Below are 21,176 nucleotides of genomic sequence, written 5' to 3'. Positions count from 1 at the left end.
TAAAGCAGCTATGGGAATGCTTTAATCATTTTACAGCTAGAGGCTGACAACCATCTGTCAGAGAAAAAAAAACATTTGCCATTGTTACCTAAAAATAATTTGACTTTGATGAATAAATATTTTTTTCCAAGACTTTTTAATGTGTGCTAATAAGATTTGAGTTCTTTGTGTCCTTAAGACCTGACTCTTGTCTTCATAGTTCAAATCAAATGATGAAAGTGCGATTCAGTTGTCTGTCACTTATTGTATGCATTTTATTTGTTTTTATCCAAAAAAAGTTGCTTTTTTTTTTTTTTGCAGAAAACAGGGAATCATTAGGACAAAAATAATCCAGCAATGTAATCAGACACCTTTTTAATACAGTTTTGGGCTGTGAAGTGTCAACAGTATATAAACTCTTAAAATTAAGTTACAGTAATCCAAAAAAAAAAAATACTATTTACACATTTAAACATTCTAAAAAAGGACAATTGCAGGCTTTATTTCAGAGTTACATTTCCAGCATAGCACATTTAAAGTTCTGATTGATTGTTTACAACTGACCCTGTTTTTATAACAAAGTTATAGAAGTTATGGTAGTTTGTCCATAGAGATCTCCTGCCAAAGTCTTAACCCAACATTTGGATTCCCATTAAAAAAAAATATCTAAAAAGAAACTTGCTAATAAATAAAATATTTTATACAAAGCAAACCCATGACAAAAATAGAAGCAATGCTTAGATTTAAAGCAAGAAACATACGTAGTGTCCAAAACACAAGGCAAAATTAAAAACCTGACAGAATTCAGTTCTTGTAGCTGGATAGCTCCTAGTATGTGGGAGAGCAAACTGGTCTTACTTTTGCATCAGGATGCCATGTAAAAAGAGTGAAGGCAGGTAATTTGGTTCTCTGGTGCAAAACAGTTGCAATGTGGCCAGTTCAGTGAATTAGTGCTGTGGATCATGGAGAATTATGAAACACTTAACACCATTTTGAATGAAGGTCTGTCAAACTGTGGCTCCACAAAAGGTGCAAATGAATTGTCTGGCCTCAGCTGGTTCCCTGAATTGGCTAATAACTTTAGAAAGGCTGCGTGGGACAATGTGGCTCAACACCAGGTCAAGCATTGAGGCTCTGAAGCCATGCTAAGCTTTGTTCTGTGGTGGCCAGGTGACAGACACTATGAAGTGGTCACATTTTTTTCCTCCGCGGTGTTGTCATAGAAGAAGTCCTCATTGACAACAGAGGTCAGGCTCTGCACACTGAACTCCTTCTCCAGTAGTGAGTTAAGGTCCACGCTATTTGCCATTGTCTCTGTCTGGCTGTCCAAAGAGTGGCTATGTCGACGCATGCTCAGTAGGGCCGCCGCCTGGCTGCGTCTGAGGCTACTCGTGCCTCTGCCAGGCTTGCGTTTTACCGCGCTGAAGTGAGCTCGCTTTATAGAAGACTGCCTTTCTGGAGTATCCACTTCTCCGCTCTCTGGAAGCACATGGGGAGCAGGTGCCTGGGAGGCCTCCTCGGTCAGCTGAAGCCTGCAGAACTGGGCCTCGATAGCACTGGGATAGTCTCTCCACTCCTGGTCGTTGGTCTCATTGTCCTCGTCACTGATGATGTTGGATTCTTTGAGGCCGCTCTGCTGCGGGCGAGACGGCTGATCCAGGTGAGCGCTGGCACTGCTGGTGGTTCCACTGCTTACACTGGCTGAATCTGAATCTGGGAGAGACAGCCTCAGAGGGTCATTGTTGGGGCTGGAACTGTCATTTGAAGGCTGCTTGGAGAGCAAAAAGGGTCGAGAAGAACCTGTGGAGCACAAATGAATGCAATCATGAATGTTGAGATCTTGTTTAAGATGTTGTTGATGTACAGTATTCTCTGATGAAACACTGCATTGCGACACTTGACAGACACCGATTTCTCTTCTTAACTTGCTGCACAGCTACTCAAATCTCTTTGTTCTGGCACTTTAGAGGGAATTGATTGCTATGACCTTTGTTATGTATTTTAAAAGGTTCTGACATTCAGCTTGTGATGTGGCAGGGTTTTTTTACCAATAAATTTCCCTTGGAAAATGCATCAACACTTCCATGCATCACAATGTTGGCCACTTCCAATGTAAGTAAAGGGGAGGTCACACTGACCTAGCTTAGCAGAAGTTGGCAGAGTTTTTCGAAGGGGAGTTAGTCGCTTTTTACAGGTCCTCTCAGGCTGTTGCTCAACTCTTTGCATGTTTCGACGCAAGTTCTCCCGCAGGATGGAGCGAATCACCTTGATGATACTAACTTTGCATTCTGGGGTGCTGCAAATGAGAAAATGTGAAATGTTAAGCTCCATATGGAATAAAATGGGACACTAAGTTTTGAAATGTCCAAGTAAGCAATTCCAACCTGCTACACAACTGGAACACTGTCTCAGGCCTGCCCTCTTTTTGTGATTTGGTGTGGATCAGCTCCCAAATGCAGTCTGTGTCTTCAGACAGCATGAAAATGCAAAAGGTTGATTATTTGTACATGTGGAAATTACAAATCTATGATCATCTATGAGCTCAAACAAGTCAGATTTGTCTCTTACCCGCTGTATTGCCCAGTCTAACCTGTAGTGCTGACAGGGGAATGAGCCAGCGAAACTTGAATGGATCCTGCTCTCCGTGGGCTGACTTTGAAGTTGGCTGGCAAACAAAAGCATGACATAAGACTTATTTTGTATTTATATCTATTTTTAAAATATTAAAACTGTATTATGTAAATGTGATGTATGTCAAAACACCATTTATGAAAAGTAATCTGTAAAAACATTTTGTTCCAAAATTTGGATGTTTATGTTAATGGATGAATATGTTAACACATGACTGACCGAATTTATAAACTTGTCACAATGTAATGCAGGGGAAAAAAATGACATGGTAAAATAAAGTGACCCCATTAAGAAACTGCTAAGTAATTAGACCGAATATGAAAACAAGACTTACCATCTTCTTTCTCACTTTGTTATTCTCCCTGTACAGCAGTATCACAGCTCTCTTAAAAACTAATGAGACAAATCAGAGACTCTATGAGTCAAGCAGAAATGTTAATTTTAGAAAACGACAGAATTATTTGTTTCTGAGGCTGCAGAACTGCTGCCAATATATCTGAAACAAGCCCAACATACTTTCACAGATCTATAAAAAGCTCTGTGTGAAGTTGTGTGAGTGCTGCGTGACAAAATAAACCTTAATATTTGCATTATTTATTTAATATATTACTATATAAAACATTTATTTTGGCACATGAAAAGATAAGAATAAAGTTTCATGGGAAATATGCTTTATATAAAAATGTGGTTTCATGGGAAAAGACCAGAGCCTCACCAAAAACATTCAACTCGGGATCCTTTTTCATACGGCCCAACGATGGGAACGGGTTGAGCCAGATCACTGAGGAATGTATGAGGAACTGTCCCATAGAAATCTCTGTGACCTGAGACAAAAAAGGAAGAGAGAGTCAGATGATGATTGAATATTCTGTTAAATCAAGGGATTACCCTGATGCGTTCAGACTGTATGTGCAGCTGTACCTCTTTCTCAGTGCCACTTTGCTCTGCTACCAGCTGGTCAAATACTGCACCATAGTCTCCATAGATCTTCTGCATTTCATTTATGTGGCTTGCGACTTTTTCCATTTCTTTAAGTGCCTCTGTAATAAGAAAAAATAATTCATTCTGGGCTTTGATTTCTAAAAAAATAGCTGTCAAATTGCAATAAAATTACTGTGTGAACTCAAACTGGAGTTTAAAAAAAAAAAAAAAAAAACTTATCAGACCTTAGTAATATTACTGGGAATAATCCTGTAATACATCTGTTTAGCTCAGATGTATTTTTAACCGTTTACTTATCTTATTTAATTCAAACATTTTTGTGGAACACAATAAATGCTATGAAATAAATGGGCAGCTTGGGGATTTTGTGAAAATATCTTGTGTAAACTTTTTTTAATTTTCAATAACCCACCCACAACCAGACATCAAGCCCTGCTGTGTGCGTATCTCTACATGTGATGTACCTGTGAGATGGTAGTGTTCCTCACTGTCCGTGTCCGTGAGAGACACCAGCTCGCGGAGCAGCAGGGGGTATTTCAGTACTCTTTGCACCGGTTTGATAAGGTAGGACTCCAGCGTGGTTGAGTGCTGCTTGGTTGGATTCCTTGCATCGAGGAACTCCTTAAACGATCGATCTGTTTTAGCTGAACACAAAAGAGAAATCATAAATGCCAGCACCACCCACTGAGCTAGAAATAACATGTTCTTAATGGCCGCCGCAGGTAAATGGCTTTAGGCAATGCACACAGGGCACAAAATCCATCCACAAGGAGGCAGCACAGGCTCTCTGACACCTCGTTAGAACCACTGCGGTATAAATGCAACACTGCAGACAATGAACAACACCAAGGTGAGTATCAAGGGTCTAAATCGTACCTCCACTGAAATGAGTGTTTTGGCAGGAGTTTGTGAGGGGAGTTAACCACCACCACCTCTACAGCACGCAGAATAATACATTTATCACTCGCATTGTCGTTCAAATCAAGAGGAGCTATTAGAGCAGTAATTGAGGCACTCCTCGCCCCAGATGGATTGACACTTCAGGGAGTAATTGGCAGGCAATTAACAAGTCGACACAAAAAGTCGTTTTCGTTTTGCAAACGGAAACCTTGGCACAACAGAAGCAGTGTGTGAGAATATATAATTACAAGCACTGCTGATAGACTGCTACGCACACTCCTGTTGTTGAATCTGCAGTGCAAGCGCCACGTTTCATGTCCTTACCCTGCAGTGGTTAAACAGAGCGTGTTGTTTCTTATAGTCTTTAAAGAGCAGTTTCTGGGGCTGCTCTGAGGATTGCTCTCCTCTTGTAATGGGATGAATTAAAAAGGAGGCTGAGGTACAGTTCTCCACTTTAAATGTGGGCAGGGCAGCCTCTCATTCATTTCTAACTGGGCAGTTTGCCCAAGAAGGAAACCCAGGCTAATGTTTCACACATAAATTATATTCAACATTTATAATCACTAATACTCGGTAGGAAATAACGAAAAGATAAACCAACAACGGCTCCAGGTGTTGTGACACTGCCAGACTAAAACATTTCAGAAGCACCCATACAGAATGAGAGATATTAAATTGGTTCAATTATTCAACATGGCTATTATTTTATTGCTCAAAGATGATGTGATTGAGGTGTAATGTGCTGTACCGTACCTCGTTCCAGAACCTTCTGCACTTTAATGTGGTTGGCGCAAAAGCCACTGTAAAGTTTGAAGTGCTCTGCGTAATACAAAAACGAACCACCCAATGAGAAGAGCAGCTTCTGGATAAGAAAAAAAGACAGCAATGATGCATCATGAGTAAAGAAGCAAGCTTAACACAAAGGTGTTTCATTTGAACTTGATTCCATTCAAGGAACCGTTCACACAGCAATGAAAATTTGAATCAGCTACCAACTCTTCTCATGTGATTCCAAACCTGTTTGATTTTCTTCCATTGAGCACATAAGGAGATATTTCACAGCTTAAGCTGCTCTTTGAAACCAAACAAAATTGCCAAAAATCAGTCAGTCCACATGACTCATGTACTATACCCCAAGTTGTACCAATTTTTCAGCTGTTATTACATGAAAAGCTCGCCCTCCACCTTACTGCACAAATCTCATTTACATTTGCCCATATTCAAACTGCTTCACCTTAAAATTATTTAAATTTTAAGTAGTTTATTTTACCTTTTTTCAATTAAAGATTTTTTTGTAATTTCAGTTAAACCCTGTTGTGTTCCTCATAAAAAATAGCTTTAAAATAGTTTGGTCATATGGAGCACATTATTATATATTAAAACTCATAACCTATCCTTTTGTATTCCATGGAGGAAAAAAACATGATGATAAAAGAATGATAAATGATAAAAGAATTTTCATTTTTGGGGGTGATCTATTCCTTTAACTTGGGGGGAAAAAAGCATGGTTATTCTACTAAAATGCTGTGTATGTCTCATATTAAAATGAATGCATTTGGCATGCCCACCTTGAATTGTACAGGGGTCTCAAGCATGTTAAAGTTGGGGAACGAACTAATCTTCTCCTCCAGGGTCTGCAGGAAAACTTTCTGGAACTCCAGCATCTCTGGAAGGCTGCCAAATAGACTTTCCATCTGGGCAAAGAAAATACACAACCATTATACAAAAAACAATATGTATGAAAAACAAACAAACAAAAAAAAGCATGCAAGCTACAACTTTATTATGTGATTGAAAATTACTTCACAGGGTACAATTTAGTACTTCACAGAAAATGGATTTAAATCCGCAGATTTCATTTTAGTTGTGCTAGCTCCTTATATCGCAGGCCCCTTGCTAAAGTTTTATTGCCACTCACTAGCAACTTAAGAAGCAGCGTTAAAGCCATTTTATGTTTAGTCCTTGTCTAATTTGTGCAAGGGCATGCTCTAGTGTCCATTAACGGGGCTTTAATATGGCCCACTCGTCAGCACATATTGACTGATCTTTCCTCAGGGATATCCTGAGTCATGTCAGGGTCACATCCAGGTCACCAGGCGGCAGTCTGAAAGCTGGCAAGTTGAATGTGCAAGTCTTTAGCATCAGTCACATTAGTGGGGACATGCAAGCTTGTGGCAAATGACCCAAGATGTATCACTGCAATGACTGTGCAATCTGCGACAACTCAATCCAACACCGATCTCCTTCTCCAGTGTGGGGTTTGCTTTACCTCGTCTTGGGTGAGAAAGGTTTCCTTTTGCAGGGGCTTCAGGTAAATTTCAAACAGGCAGTTCAGGTCCTGTACAGAAGAAACAGAGCACAATATTACATCATGAGCTCTCATAGAATTAGCATCTCCAGAATTGTTTTACTACATGAAACCTCTTTTTGGGTAATACGGTATCCTTATGCTAGGTCTGAAAAACAAAACACGCAAGGTAATTAAAAATGTAAAACACTAAACTGAAACATTAGGAACAAGACTAAAGCTGTCCTTGCACAGAGGTTGTACCTGCACTAAATTATTGATATATTTCTACAAGACAAAATACAGTTTCATTAATAGCTTAAACAGGGCAGTACTACATAAAAAATGTATGAACCCTCTTGTTTTATATATATATATATATATATATATATATATATATAAAACAACATCTTGACTTTAAAAGGCGGTGTAAATATATACAGTATGTATATATTTACATTTGTAAATACATACTGTATGTATATACAGTACCACAAGTATACTTTTTTTTGCAAAGGCTGTGCTAATGTATTTACATAGGAATCTCAATTCCATGACACAGTAGCTCTGTTCCAAAACCCTGTGAGTTACCCTGCCCCCTTAGCACACATTAGACCCCAAATCACAACTGATTTTAATAATGTTTCACATTGGTATGTAGATAAGCTAACAACATGACAGTATAGCAGGCATAAATACATATATTGAGCAAAACAGAAATATTTAATAATTTGTTTTTTCAACAGTTCAGTTTCATATTAAACCATACATCCGTACTGAATTTTATTTATAAATCAACAGTGCTTCCTCCAGTTCATTCTCCAACATAAATACATTTTTTTACTGAGCTCAACACAATGCATGTTTATGTTTTCTTCATGAAAGATGCATGCAATGTTGCCTTAGAACCTTTTGGTGCAGTCTTTGTGTTAGGAACATGTTTTTGATGCCTTAATGCGGTCCACAGATGCAGCTCACTAGTTTTTGAAAAAGAGCGTTAGTGCATCACACTCAAACATTGATTTATTCTTTAGCACAGTGACTGACATTCTTTAGACATAATTTTAATCCAGCAGTGTGAAGATGCCTTAGCTTGCAAAATCATACTGAAGGTTCTCGCCAGAATTATGGATCTACAGTACTTAGGAAAAATGAAACAAGGTCACTTGGTAAAATTTACATGTAAAAGGTGGATTTGCACCCCTACTCTTTCCTTCAAGTATTAAGTTGCGCTATTGCAAAATTTTTGTGACTCCAATGACTCCAAACCCTACCTAAGATGCAGTGTTAGTGAAGCACAGAATTTTTTAACCGAAACACTGAAAACGCAAAATAAGTTTTCATTTATCCAAAAACTGAAACTGAAAATAAAGTTTATTTAATAATAAATTAATCACATCAATTTAATAATCAACACTAAAATAAAATGTTGCATATAAACTTTTAAATTTCAGTCTTTATGTAAAGGTTTTAATGATATAATTACTAACAAAATATGATCATTGCATGGCTTTCCTCAGTTAAATGTAATGTTATGTGACATTGTTTACAGGCTGTTTTATTTAAGTCTTTCCATGTTACAAACACTGATTGAGTGATTACATCAGATATGATACATTTCAGAAAGTTGTATTGTTTCCTTCTGATGTTCATTCATGTTTATATCACGCTTTAACAAGCAATAAAGAGGAAGATAATAAGAGGAAGATCACCTGATGTTTGAACACACATGAACAGCATAGACAAAAAGATCCCTGTTCATCAAAATGAAAAACTATATTGTCGGTCCAGCTACTGTAGTACCCACACAGCTGGCATGTTTACCTGTTGTAGCTTAACCTTGTTTAATGCACCATCAGAGAAGGTCTAAAATGTCACTTTAACTGTTTTGGTTTCACTGATTTTGCATCATCACAACAGTTTCAGCCAAAACTGAAAATGAATTCAAATTCAAAGACGCTCCCCGAAAGCTCTCAAACCTGCACTATGTGCTGTGGCCATGTTATGGCATCGCTAGGCTGTCGGTGCATCAACCTGAATATTCTCATTAGGCTGATTTATAGCAGTCTGCCAGTGCCGATGCAGCATATCACAGACAAATGGCTCCAGCACAGGACTCTGGGATAGCACCGTTCCCCCCTCCCACAAATCACAGAGCGCTGGAATAATCAGACACCTCCCTGACACCCATTAACCACGAGGAGCACATTACCATTACAGCAGCAGAGTTTTAATGCTGTCTAAAGGTTCACCATGAACATCAGCAGGGTAAAACTGGCACCACATAAGACATCGTATGCAAGCCTCAGGATTATTCAGAAAACAGATGAGAGGGGAGGCATTTCTATTCAGCAGCTAGAGGAGTTAATTAATAAGCGGTCCTTCGGGACTCAGTGAAGACTCTTCCAGCTATCCATCAAACATGTTCTGTGAAAACAGCCATTTTCACCTCATAGGTCTTTCATTAAACTGAGGTTTAGAACTGAACTGATGTGACTTCCATATTAGCGCAGAGCCAAATAAATAGGTGAAACAGTTCAGTTTTAATGAAGTCAGAGTATCGTACAGTTGACTGCATGGATCTACTTGTGTGAGAGCTCATTTCTTCCTGTTGAACTATGTTAATAGGGGATTACAGAGTCAGTTCTCACCTTTACATAGGATTTCTCTGTGTCCACTAATTCCTGGATGACCTTGCATAGTCTCTCTGTGGCAGACATATGACGTGGACAGGGCCTGAGCGTGGGAGCCTCTGGCCCCGTTTGCTCCTGGCCCTCCATCAGACCTCCAGAGCCTTCCTGGAAGGAGTGGTACAGCGAACACACTGTATCCACACTCTGCAGGAGACACATTTAAAATAATTGCATTAAACACCAATGTCAAGTAATCAATCAAATGTTTAGGAAAACAATAGAAAAAAAATGGTATAGGATTTACTATTTTCTATTTATTATTTTTCATTAACAATTTTCAACAATAATGCACTGAATTAATCAAGACATTAGAAAGACCAAAACAGGATTTTCTTATAAAACATAACATAAAACAGATTATATAAAGTACACATTTTGCACTTTAGAAATTCTTTTAAAGGTCTGTTCACACCAGTATTTCTGTCAGTTGCATGCAACTGTATAGTGCAAAGTAAAAATCATATAAATAAATTAATAAATAAATATACATAAACATAATAAAATTAATTTGTTCCATTTGTTTTGCATAATCACTTACAGCGAGTTTTTATATGTCCCTGTTTATTTTTTAAATAAATATAGCTTTTTAAAATAATATCAGTAAACTTGTGGAAATATATATATAGAGTGCATCTACACTAAAAATAAAAAGTCCTTTATTCCTCTTGTTAATGCATTTTAGGAAAACACGTATTTGAAAGCTTTTTCTAGCTGTTGCGGAGAAACAGCTTAGAACATAAGCACAGATTCATTGTGACAGAAATGGTCCATATAAGATATGTGCAAGTATTACATAATTTATGCTGGATCTACACACTACAGACATAGCTGCATCACATCTTCTTAAAGATTGTGATCGGTTTCACAATAATAAGACACTGACTACTTGAAGGGTTGCATCTTGTGTCCAGCTTTGTCAGCATTTACAGTGGTAAGGTTCCCAGCCAAATTCTTATTAAGGTGGTACATCAATAAAAACAACTATATTGCTTACATTGAAAGTCTCAAAATAAAGGCTGCAGCATCTCGGTTTCAGCTCTCAGAGAGCTGTGAACAAGTGAAACAGCTGACAGGGACAGATCTGTGACCACAGGGGACAAAAACACCACCAAAGCCCTTTTCTGGCTTTAAACCAGCCAGACAGACTCCATATTGAACAGAGCACATGCACCCTGCTGCTGCAAAAATATATAAACTCAGCACTTCGTCCTTTTCCTTACATGTATGCGTCCTGTTGACCAAAGACCTTAAAACCACCAATCAATATACAGCGACATAGAACACATTACAATGCAAAGAGTGTTTGTGTGAAATGAGTCAGTGACTCAGCCAGAAGAGCGGCAAGAGAAAATGGGATCTCACAAGGAACAAGCAGATTGCTTCTGCAGTTCGGTTTACTAATTACAGCACGGACTCTAGAGACCATGTGCTTCAGTAGCTTCAAAGTCAGTTTAGTGTGCCGGGAGAGAGAGAGCAAGAGGAATAGGTAAGCTCAGCTGCAATCTTCTGACAGAAAACTTAGCTATAGTAGGACCACCAAAAACAAACACTGGGGCTCCCAGGACATCTTCTCACACATTAGTTAAACAGAGATTAAGGAGCCTCAAAAACACTGCAGTAAAAAATAAACATTATGCCTCAGCATGTAGGTTGCATTAAATATGCAGTGTGGACACATGCACTGACATTAATGTGTAATTAGCATGAACTGTATGTGCACGAGCATATACGGCTGCTTTTAAATGCTCCTGTACTTGTGTGACAGCGCTCTGTGAACAGTGTCAAACGTGTTTTTGCAGCATTGAGCATTGGAGCCAATCACAGGCATGTTTGTTGTGCATGTGAACACAATGGCCAGTCAGACGCATGGAGCGAGGACTGTCTTAGTATACTTTGGGCTTAAGCGACTTTTCAGACAACTAGTGACAAATTTAGCACGTTTTTGAACCATAGCTGCTTTCCGTGAGTCAAGGTTTTGCTTTCCTGGTACAGTCACACCACTCAACGTCTGCTCTGCTCAATGAGTGACAGAGAGGAGTAGTGCGTTTATATAGAATAAATAAAAAAAACGAGCTGCTGTTTGATCATTTTACATGTAAATACAGCCGAAATCACAGTACAGCCATTGTCTTTAACTTGTTTGTATGGTGATTTTGGTTACGTGGCTGTAAATCAGGATATTTTAGAAGTGTAGAGCAGCTGCTAAATAAATAGTTTAAAAGTGACAGCTGGTTAACACGCTAATATGTAAATGAGAACATTTCATTGGGAATTCGACTGTATTAAATACAGTATGCACCAGGCAGACTGCAAATTTGACGCAATGATGCCATTTAGTGGCTTTTCGGAGCGGGAATTAGCTACTTTCCATCGAAAATAGTTGACAACATTGGTGTGAGTTCTGCTTGCTTGCAATTCATTTCGCTATAACCACCAAATACAAACACAATGTAAATAAGAGATTCATTCTGCAGTATAGACAGTTTCAAAAAAAAAATTATTATAGTATTTTCACTCAGTCAGTGAGCTTGCGTTGCAGGTGAACTGAAGTGATATCAGCTCCACTGATTATATAGGGAGCACTCTTGGCTTGGTTTCTGCATATAACCCATTCATAAGTTTTATTCTTCCTGCTGCTACAGTAAGTACACATTGCAATGTTTCGGGAGTGACAAATGTATTAATATGCAGGACTGAATCTGAATAGTGCATTAAAGTCTTGCAGTTCAAGTCCAACAGGTCAAATAAGATTTTATTTCATAGCAAACTTTAAGGTTTGAAAATACATTGGTGAATTGCTAATGTATAAAGCCATGTAAATTCTGTGGCTAAAGATAGGCCATAAACTATCAAATAAAGCATTTTGCTCCAAAATGGTATCTGCTGCGTTAAGCTGTGCCAGTGGCTCAACTAAGCTTTACCACTAAATGCAAGACAAAATACTGAACTATTTCACTACATTCAAATATATTGAAGACTAATTATTTTCCTCTCTTTGGAATGAGATCAAGAATTAGTACATTTGAAATGTAAATGTAGGAATGTAAAAGCTGCATCACTGAACCAAAGTGTTATTTTATACACTTTGTTCTAATTTCAGTTGATAGAAGACACTGATTTTTTACTGAAATTTGTGTGATTCAATCTCCCTTATGGATGAGTTTCTTCAGTGGAACACAAAAGATAATATTTTGAAAGTCTGTGGAGTCTAATGAATCCAGATGAACACTGGAGCACACTGACTTCCGTTACATGGATGAAAAAAGTCATTAAGACACTGATATAGTAAATAAGACAAAATTCATTTGTCTTCCACAGAAGAAAGAAATGCAAACCAGTTTGGAACAACATGAAGGCCTATAAATTGTGACAGAATAAAGGAAAAAAGGAAAAGGGAAAAAGTTACATGATTCTCCCCAACACTCTAAAGTGTTATAGTCTCAAACATCCTAGATTTCAGGATATAATAAAAAAAAAAACTCCAAACCACATAGATAAGAGGCAGAGGGAGGCAGGAGACATCATGTGGACACATTAATCGAGCACCTTGTGGTAGAATCAGTGGGAAACCCCAGCCTGGCCCAGACAGATAACAGTAATTGTGGCTAGTGCATGTGTCATTTGTTTTGCTGCAGTCACCAGGAGGTTAAGAGGAGCGCTGCAGGTTGTGAAGACTCCATACAGGTTCCTGTTAACCTCACGAAAGCACCTGAAAATGATGGCATTTCTCACTACACACATACATTTACACTGAGTGTGAAATGGCTATATAAATTTGTGCCAAGTCACTGTGAGAATCGAAACAGTAAACAGGCCAATACAGTATGGCAGAAAGGTACTGCATAAAATGTGTCTGTTTGCATGCTGGGTGACCCAAATTCTAATTAACAATGATAAAGGAACCATGTGGAGGTGAAAAAGACAATAACACAAGAAATAAGAGTTGAAAGCTTCAGTTCTCAATGTCTTACTCTCAAGTCCCAAGATGACATGCTGTGATACCAGCTGTCAAAAAGCTTCAGTCTGACAATCTATCCTCCTTGACAGAAAATGTTCACAGCTCACTGTTTGCAGAAGAGCAAAACTGCTTGGCAGTGCAAGTTTGAAATCCGAATGACGCACTGGACCCACTTAGACCTTATTAGCATCTGTTTTAGGTTATCTGAATGCGATAGACAACACTAAATATAGTTGTAAGTGGGGTCCACTGCATCTTCAAAATGCATTACTATACACTCATTAAATGGACTGAAAGCAGTGCATGCATGCATACATGCAAAAAAATAAAATATAAATGCACTCTGTTAGGCTCACTATTAATCCCCCTATACATGCAACATGGTGAGTGAGCAGGTTTCTCCCCATCTTTCCCATCTCCCTATAAAATCCTGTCTTCTCAACACACATGAACACTCTAAAAAAAATCATGCCACAAGAATGCCATTTCTGTTTAAATGACATGTAAGCTACATTCTCCAGTGGAAACATATAGCCGTTTTAAACTGCTTTATCTTAATCCCTTCAAAAGCATAAGGAATATGGTGTACTGTGTGTTTACATGATTTTTCAGAATGCTGCTTTCTGCAACAACCCTGGAATCCCGTTTTCTGAAGTGCATGTAATGGACTGTAGCACATGGTCACAGACCAACAGCGGATAAAATTTCAGAGGAATGCAGCGCCTCACTGACATCCCTTGGTTTCACTGTATTCATATTACACTAAAGCATGCCATGAATGCGAAGAAGTCATGTGAGAGGAGGCAGGTGCCTCTGCTGAACTATGATTGATTCATTACCCAGTCAATGCCCGCTTATGATTTTCGTAAATGGCCCTCACATCTGCCTGAACAAGTCAAACTGGTGGAAATGGATGAACTATTTACAAAGTATTAACCCATTCAGATACACCATTTTCAGACATGTTTAAATTGAAATAAACTCCAGAGTCAGCTGATCTTTAGTGAGCATTCAACTTGGTCAAAGGTGAACTACAGCATATTTTTAGATAAAAAAAAAAAGTACAAAAATCAACTATTGAGCTAAAATATTAAACCTTTTACCTTTCCCATGATTCACAACACTTATAATAATGATTCATAATTTGAGCTGTCAGGTCATATTTCTTGGGAAATGTCATCTTTATGCGGTTATGTCATGTCTGCAAGCAAAAAGACGACGGTTTGACTATTATAGAGTGTGTGCAGTGTGGTGGGAAGTGTGTTAATAGTCCTGACAGCTTGTAGCCATAACTAGTAAGCAACATCATTAACACAATGGATCACTCGAAAAGGCAACCATCCGAGGAAACGCCCATTGTTAAAATAAAATAAAGAAAACTTGTTCAGAGAAGAGTAAAATGCCAGAGCCCATCATAAAACACGTTAACATCAGACTGGCTTTTCAGAGATGACGATAACTCTGAAGCTTCAAATAATTTTAAACAGATCCATAGCTGGCTTTTTTGCTTGACAGGTATTTACAAGATATCCTCGAGTAACACCTCAACACTAGATGGCCACCTCTTTGATATTGCACCTTTAAATTAATGTATGATCAAGACACCCGAAAAGAAAGTGATTTTTAATAATAAATATAATAATTGCAAGAAAATAGTTAGTGGTAGCAAATGCTACACAAAATGTGCTTTTTACAATACTTAATGTTTTTGGTATTACTTTAAGCCATGTTTTAAAATGCATAAATAATGCAAATATTTCAAATAAACAAATAAGCACTGTGATAATATAGAAATTGAAAAGCATTACAGAGTTGGTTGCTTATTTATGTGTTAGGGTGTTTTGTCCGTCCTGTAACACACAGTAGTTGCGTCAAACACTAATAAGTAATTATTAACATTAATTAGGCTCCACATCTAATTGATCAGACTCTTTTCAAATCACTTCAGTTCTTTGTTTGTTTATTTATTTATTAACATTTAAAACAACATGATTTATCATAATAATACACAATTTACTTGCTAAATAAACAATAATTCATACAATTAACCCTGTTAAAAAAAATACCCTTACTGCAGGATCAGTATTTTTTCTTCTTGATCCTCTCAGTATCAGTACTTAAAGACTGATCTGCTCCAAATGAAATGCAATCATTGGTCACTAGAGATACCCATGAGATGCTTTGTCTCCATCCTCTTGTTCTGACCCATAAATACACTCACCATGAAAAGCAGCCTATAAAGTATCCTCCAGGCAGCTATGGAATGGAACTTGGTCCTTCTGGCCAGAGAACAGCCCTTCCTTCTAATCTTGCCCACCCTGAAAGTTGGCATGTTTGTTGAGCAAGTCTTCAGCTCTGGTTTTGTCACACTCACATGCTCCACTTTAACTCATGACATGTCTCCCTCTTCCAACTGCAAGTCAACAATCAAGCATTTCCAAAATTCTTGGTGTTAGGCCCATTACAGTATCTTTTTAAAGCTTAGGGCTTTCTGACAGGATCTGAAAATCGATCACTAGCAGGTTTTGTGGACATAGACGCTACACTGAAACTGCTGCTGCCCACTGAAATCTGCATATCAATTGCTGGCTCGCATGACCCCGCTGTAGTTTCCAGAGAGCATAATGAAGTGCTCAGACAGTTTGCAAACACTACCAGTAGCCTAGCCTTTCAATAACATCAACACAATGGAAATGTTTCTGGATGGCCTGTGAACACTAAGGCCAACATTACCACACATTCTGTAAAGAGAATTGCCTGAAAATATCAACCAGAACTACACAGTCACAGAGAAGGAAAAAGACAATGATTTTATTTGATTTAAAAATAGATCTGATTTTCAAACAGTCTCAAAATAGCCTGAAATTTTCCATGAACATCAAGCCTGAACTCTCCTCAGTGTTTTGCTCTGGGCTACCACACAGCTCTCAGGCAAAGATCCTATTCTTAGATTACATCTGATGTCTGGTTCTGCGCAGTAGTCAAAATAAACCAGTCTGCTGCCCATGGTTAGTAATCAGAGATGCCTCTCAGAGTGTTGTTTATTTCAAATACAGATCTTGTAACACTAAACCTTGTTAGGATCTGAACAACACATTAAACAAACACTTGCCAATCAGGCCTTTAGATCATAAGGTTTTTGTTTGTCTTGTTTTGTTTTTGCAAGCAATTTATTTACACATACGTTAAATTAATCCTTATATGCACATCTTTTACTCTGGTAAAGTAGAACAACACTGTAAACCAGATACCTTTATACACTATAAAAATGATTTTTCGAGATTATTGGAGTATGTTATACAAGAAAATACTATTTCAGAATTTCATGTTCAATTTATTGTTACTTGCCATTTCTTTGTAATGTTTACTAGAAAAGTAAGTGAAAATTATTCAAAAAGTAAAATCATTTTTCGGTAAATGACAAACATATCTTTTAATGTAATAAGTCATTTGTTCAGACATAATTAGTCATACAGTGTGTTTGTACAAGATTTTATCATTTAGTGGGTTACAGGTCTTTATCTTGTAACATATCTGGTGCTTGTTAGGCAAGGCAAAGCTAGGCATAAGTCAAGTTTATTTGTAACGCACATTACAAACGTTGGTAATTTAGTAATCAACACAAAAAAGATTAATGTCTTGCTCATGTGGAAGATAAAATATAAATCAAAATGTTAATGCCACAAGTTCAATATTCACAAGATTAATTTTTTTTTTGTCTGTGAAATAGTTCATGTTACAACTGACTTTTTAGATGTTGTCAAAAATGTATGTGAAACGAGTGGGGCGGGACTCGAGAGGCGCAGGTGTCGCTCATTATCATTAAACTCCGCCCGGCCTCGCTCCGCTCCGCTCCCACGGCTCTCGGCCCCGCCCCACTCGTTACAGTATGTTTCAGCATCAACGCAAATGTAAGTAAAGAACAACACTGAGTAAAATACACAGGAGTAGATTACATTGGACAATACAATTATCTTTGGGGGAAGTATGAATAATCGTGGCTTGGGACCAACGGTTTGTGCAATTTATATTGCTTTGCGTGTTCAAGGACTTTGTATTGTTTAAGAAGTATAATTTGCCCAATTTTTTTTATAAACATATAGCTCTTATTGACTGTTAATGTACCCTGCTTAAAAGATCCTTAAAGGCTAGTTCTGCACTAAAGCATGTTCACAGCTGCAAAACCAACATCACCCAAAGCGACGTGCACAAAAAAGAGTCCATGTAACAAAAGGAAATCCCATGAATACAATCACTGAGTTCTGGCACTTTATTAGCTGAATGAAACCATAACAAAGAACAAACAGTGGTGACTTCTCTAAGGTCACCGGAGAGGGACTGTGGGAGGCTGAAGGATTATGGGTCTTGTACGTCTGCCAAGAGAAGGATTATCCTCATTTAGCATATTCTGTGGGCAAGGTGTTAAACTAATGCTAACTCCCCTCTTCAACAAGTCACCACCAACAAACAGCGAGTAACTCTTACAGCACTTTAATTCTGACACTCATTTTATTGTGTTAATTCCTGGAAACCCAGACTAACAAGATCTTGCTCATACAACATAATAAAATAAAAACGTATGGGAAGCCAAGAGGATGTAATATCCCTGGAGAAAGCACTGGCCATTGCTCAGAGGAAAATGTCCTGTCACGCTGTAGTAGAGGCTCTGACAGGCTGTGATTCATCCCTGAGGTTACAGCAATTGTGCCATGTAGCCATCTTCTTTTTAAAGCCCGATAAATAAAGACACACACATAAATCGACGTTGATAGCCAGGCAATCCAAACGGCACTTGCAGTTATATACTCTAGTGCACATTTTAATCTATTATTCTTCTTCATCATCCACTGAGTTTTTCGAGCAAGTTTTAATATTGAAACCCAATCTGTCAAAATAATGTGCCCGATTACAGCGAAAACAAGAAAGTGATATTAACTCGATGTTAATTAAGTGATGTTAATTCCTCAGATATCAGTACCAATGCAATTAACAAGCTGAAATTATTTGGTAAAAACTGATTAGGAGTCAATTCCCCCTCGTATAAATAAAACAGCTTTTGGTACCATGAAAACCGATCCTTCTGCAACATTCTGGCAGGCCATGCAGGCAGCAATTTCCTCCAGCAGTCGGGCCAGCTTGTTCTGGAGCAGCCGATGCAGAGTGAGAAGAGTTGAGTTGAGAAAGATATCCTTGCCTTCCTTGATACAGTCTGGCCAGAACCAGCACATGGCAAGGAAGGAACAGAGAACCTCGACTGGCGAGTGCTCACAGAGGCAGAGCTCAATGAGCGAGGTGAGGTAGATGCATGGCCTGGCATCCCGTTTGGTCTGCTCTGCCATTGGAGCTGACCCCGTCCCATGGGCAGTGCTTGTAGTGTTAGTTGTTCCTGTTCTACGGATCCCTTCTCAATCTCTGGCTGTGTACAGGACTGTTAAATAAGCCCAGATTATTAGTCAGCTCAAAGCCATATGCTGACTGACTGGCTTAGCCATTCCCATCCCCCTAGTTCAATGGTAAACACTGAGGGTCTGGTAATTGGAAATTATGGGGTAGCTCCAAAACTGGCTTTCGAGAACACTTTGCTTGGCTGTGTGTATAAGTTTTTGCAGCCAAAGATATATTTTTGGAATGATCAAGACTTTCCAACTTCAAGCATGTCTTGTCAAATACTTCTGCTAATGAAGTAAACTTAAAAGCTGAGCTAGTTCACAGATTGATATTAAAGAGCTTTCCCAGATACTACAGCCCCTTTGCCTATAAATAAGGTTAATTTCCTGATCCATCTCTTTATGGCAGATGAAGAGACAGTGCCAGAATTTAGGAAACAAGAGCAATTGAGAGAATTGGGGGAAAAACACCTTTGTTTGAAGTGGATTGTTTCTGTCCTGGATGCCAGTAAAGAGTCCATACAGAGTTTCAGACTAAAATACACTATATAGTAACAACTACAATGTTTTACACAGTAGGTACATGAACAGGTGCTCACTGTTCACCCACAGAGGCTTCAACATTAGGGTTTAGCCTACATGTCAGGGACTATATCTTTGTGCTGAAGGTGCTTAATTACAAAAAAAAAAAAAAAAAGTTTTAATGACTATATCCACAAAGTAATCTTCATAGACTTTTTCAGTTTTAGAGAGTTGTCTTTGGTGGTTATAAAATGGACTGCCATTTTCCAGAAGGAATAAACAGCCAATATGTTAATAATAGGCTTGCTAATAAGAAACTAGTTAATACTGAGAATTGGTCCCTATACTAAAGTGGTACCAAACACCCAAATAATGACAATGGAAACACAGCCACATGCTGCCTGCAACAGCACATTATATATCACACTACAGTTTATGCCAGACATACTGACACATTATTTCAATCATATAAACTAACCCTAACAGAAGTACTAATCTAGGGTCATTTGACAGCAGCCATATCATGATCAAATCAATTTACAGAATTTTAATACAAGTAATTACAAAGCGAGGAAAGAAACGTGTTTCCTGTGGACTCTGATAACAGTTTCACACAGCTCTCTTCACAGCTCTCAGCAATTCAGAAATTCAAGTGCAAACAGACCCAGATGCAGGAGTATTATGAACTGCTATGTGCACAGGGACTCACAGTTGTTCATCTGCAAACAATAAAAAGGATCCCTCCCCCCCGTCTAATCCACCTCCTCAGCAGATCAATTATAGAATGATAACTGAAGTTTCTCACAGCCACAAGCAAAATAGCTTTGCAATAGAGGAGACTTCATTAACATGAAATCAGTAAGACAGACTACAATGCGTAATATATAAAAATCGCAACATAACATGCAGAGCTGTGTTCCACTAGAGCAAAACTGCACTCAGAGGTGCCACTGTCCACATGAATTTGGTTTTCCCGTGTTATTTATTCTGGTGTGGGAAGGCAATAAGCAATGAGCAGTGCAGTTCATCAACATGAGCCTTTAATTAATACATTTGCACATCAAAAGTGTAGCAGGCTTGCAACTCAAAGAAAAATAAATCTCTATAGATTGGGAGACCTCTTGTTTACTGTGCTCATCTTAAGAAACAAGCAAATCTTCATGGGACACTCCACTTTTAAATCAAGCAACCCATCTTTTTTTTTAATGAAAATATAAACAAACACAAGGGACTTTGGAAACCAGGATTCCACATACAACTTTGTACAGCATGTCTATAAAGCAAACACCAAAACATCCATGCAAACATACATATTGTACATTTTCAACACATTTTTGCTTCTTTATTAGGTACACCTGTACACCTGCCTGTAATGCAAATGTCTAGTCAGCTACTTGTGTTGCAGCAACTCAACTAAGTTGTTAAAATTTCTCAATGGTAGTGTAAAAGCTGTTTTTACCTTGCTAAAAACAGCTCTGCACACAGCAAGCTGTTTTAGTGCATGTTTCTTTAAATGCTAATGAGCTCTGCTGACCCCGCCCCTCTCTTCAGTGGGGTGACGAGCAGTTCTCATGAGACTGTTTACTTTAGCTGTGGAACTTGCTAACTAGCACTAGGAAAGGCAATTTGCAAAGATTCTTAAAAGAACCTTATACTCACTTCTTCTGTAGGTGTGGCTGGATCACGAATGATTTGTGCAAACATATATGCATTTAGGTAGATTGGGGTGCATTCCCTTCAAAAACAAAGGTAATCCACTGTCTTCAGCGGCTCAGATGTCGGGAGTAAATGACGACTGCTGTGTTCATTATTACATCCAACAACAAAACAATTCAATCGCTTAGGAGACATTCTTGTCTATGTCCCTGCTTCAGTGT

General features: G+C 38.3%; 1 protein-coding gene across 5 annotated transcripts in view; it reads right to left on the bottom strand.

Moving 5' to 3' along the window:
* Positions 1–446: 446 nt before the first annotated feature.
* tiam2a (TIAM Rac1 associated GEF 2a) overlaps positions 447–21,176 on the bottom strand; it is a 93,603-nt gene continuing 72,873 nt past the window's right edge. For all 5 annotated transcript variants that reach the window (XM_058748367.1, XM_058748366.1, XM_058748370.1 and 2 more), the window contains 12 exons: positions 9,391–9,576; positions 6,722–6,790; positions 6,021–6,146; positions 5,206–5,314; positions 4,017–4,196; positions 3,532–3,650; positions 3,326–3,434; positions 2,945–3,003; positions 2,548–2,644; positions 2,364–2,445; positions 2,118–2,275; positions 447–1,779 (listed from right to left, as the gene is read on the bottom strand). In XM_058748367.1, the coding sequence (XP_058604350.1) occupies positions 1,160–1,779; positions 2,118–2,275; positions 2,364–2,445; positions 2,548–2,644; positions 2,945–3,003; positions 3,326–3,434; positions 3,532–3,650; positions 4,017–4,196; positions 5,206–5,314; positions 6,021–6,146; positions 6,722–6,790; positions 9,391–9,576 (1,914 nt within the window). In that variant the 3' untranslated portion in view covers positions 447–1,159. The remainder of the gene's footprint in view (positions 1,780–2,117; positions 2,276–2,363; positions 2,446–2,547; positions 2,645–2,944; positions 3,004–3,325; positions 3,435–3,531; positions 3,651–4,016; positions 4,197–5,205; positions 5,315–6,020; positions 6,147–6,721; positions 6,791–9,390; positions 9,577–21,176) is intronic.

The sequence above is a fragment of the Onychostoma macrolepis genome, chromosome 17 (genome assembly GCF_012432095.1).
Source record: "Onychostoma macrolepis isolate SWU-2019 chromosome 17, ASM1243209v1, whole genome shotgun sequence".
NCBI classification, from domain to species: Eukaryota; Metazoa; Chordata; class Actinopteri; order Cypriniformes; family Cyprinidae; genus Onychostoma; species Onychostoma macrolepis.
This window is presented reverse-complemented; position numbering and strand designations above follow the sequence as displayed.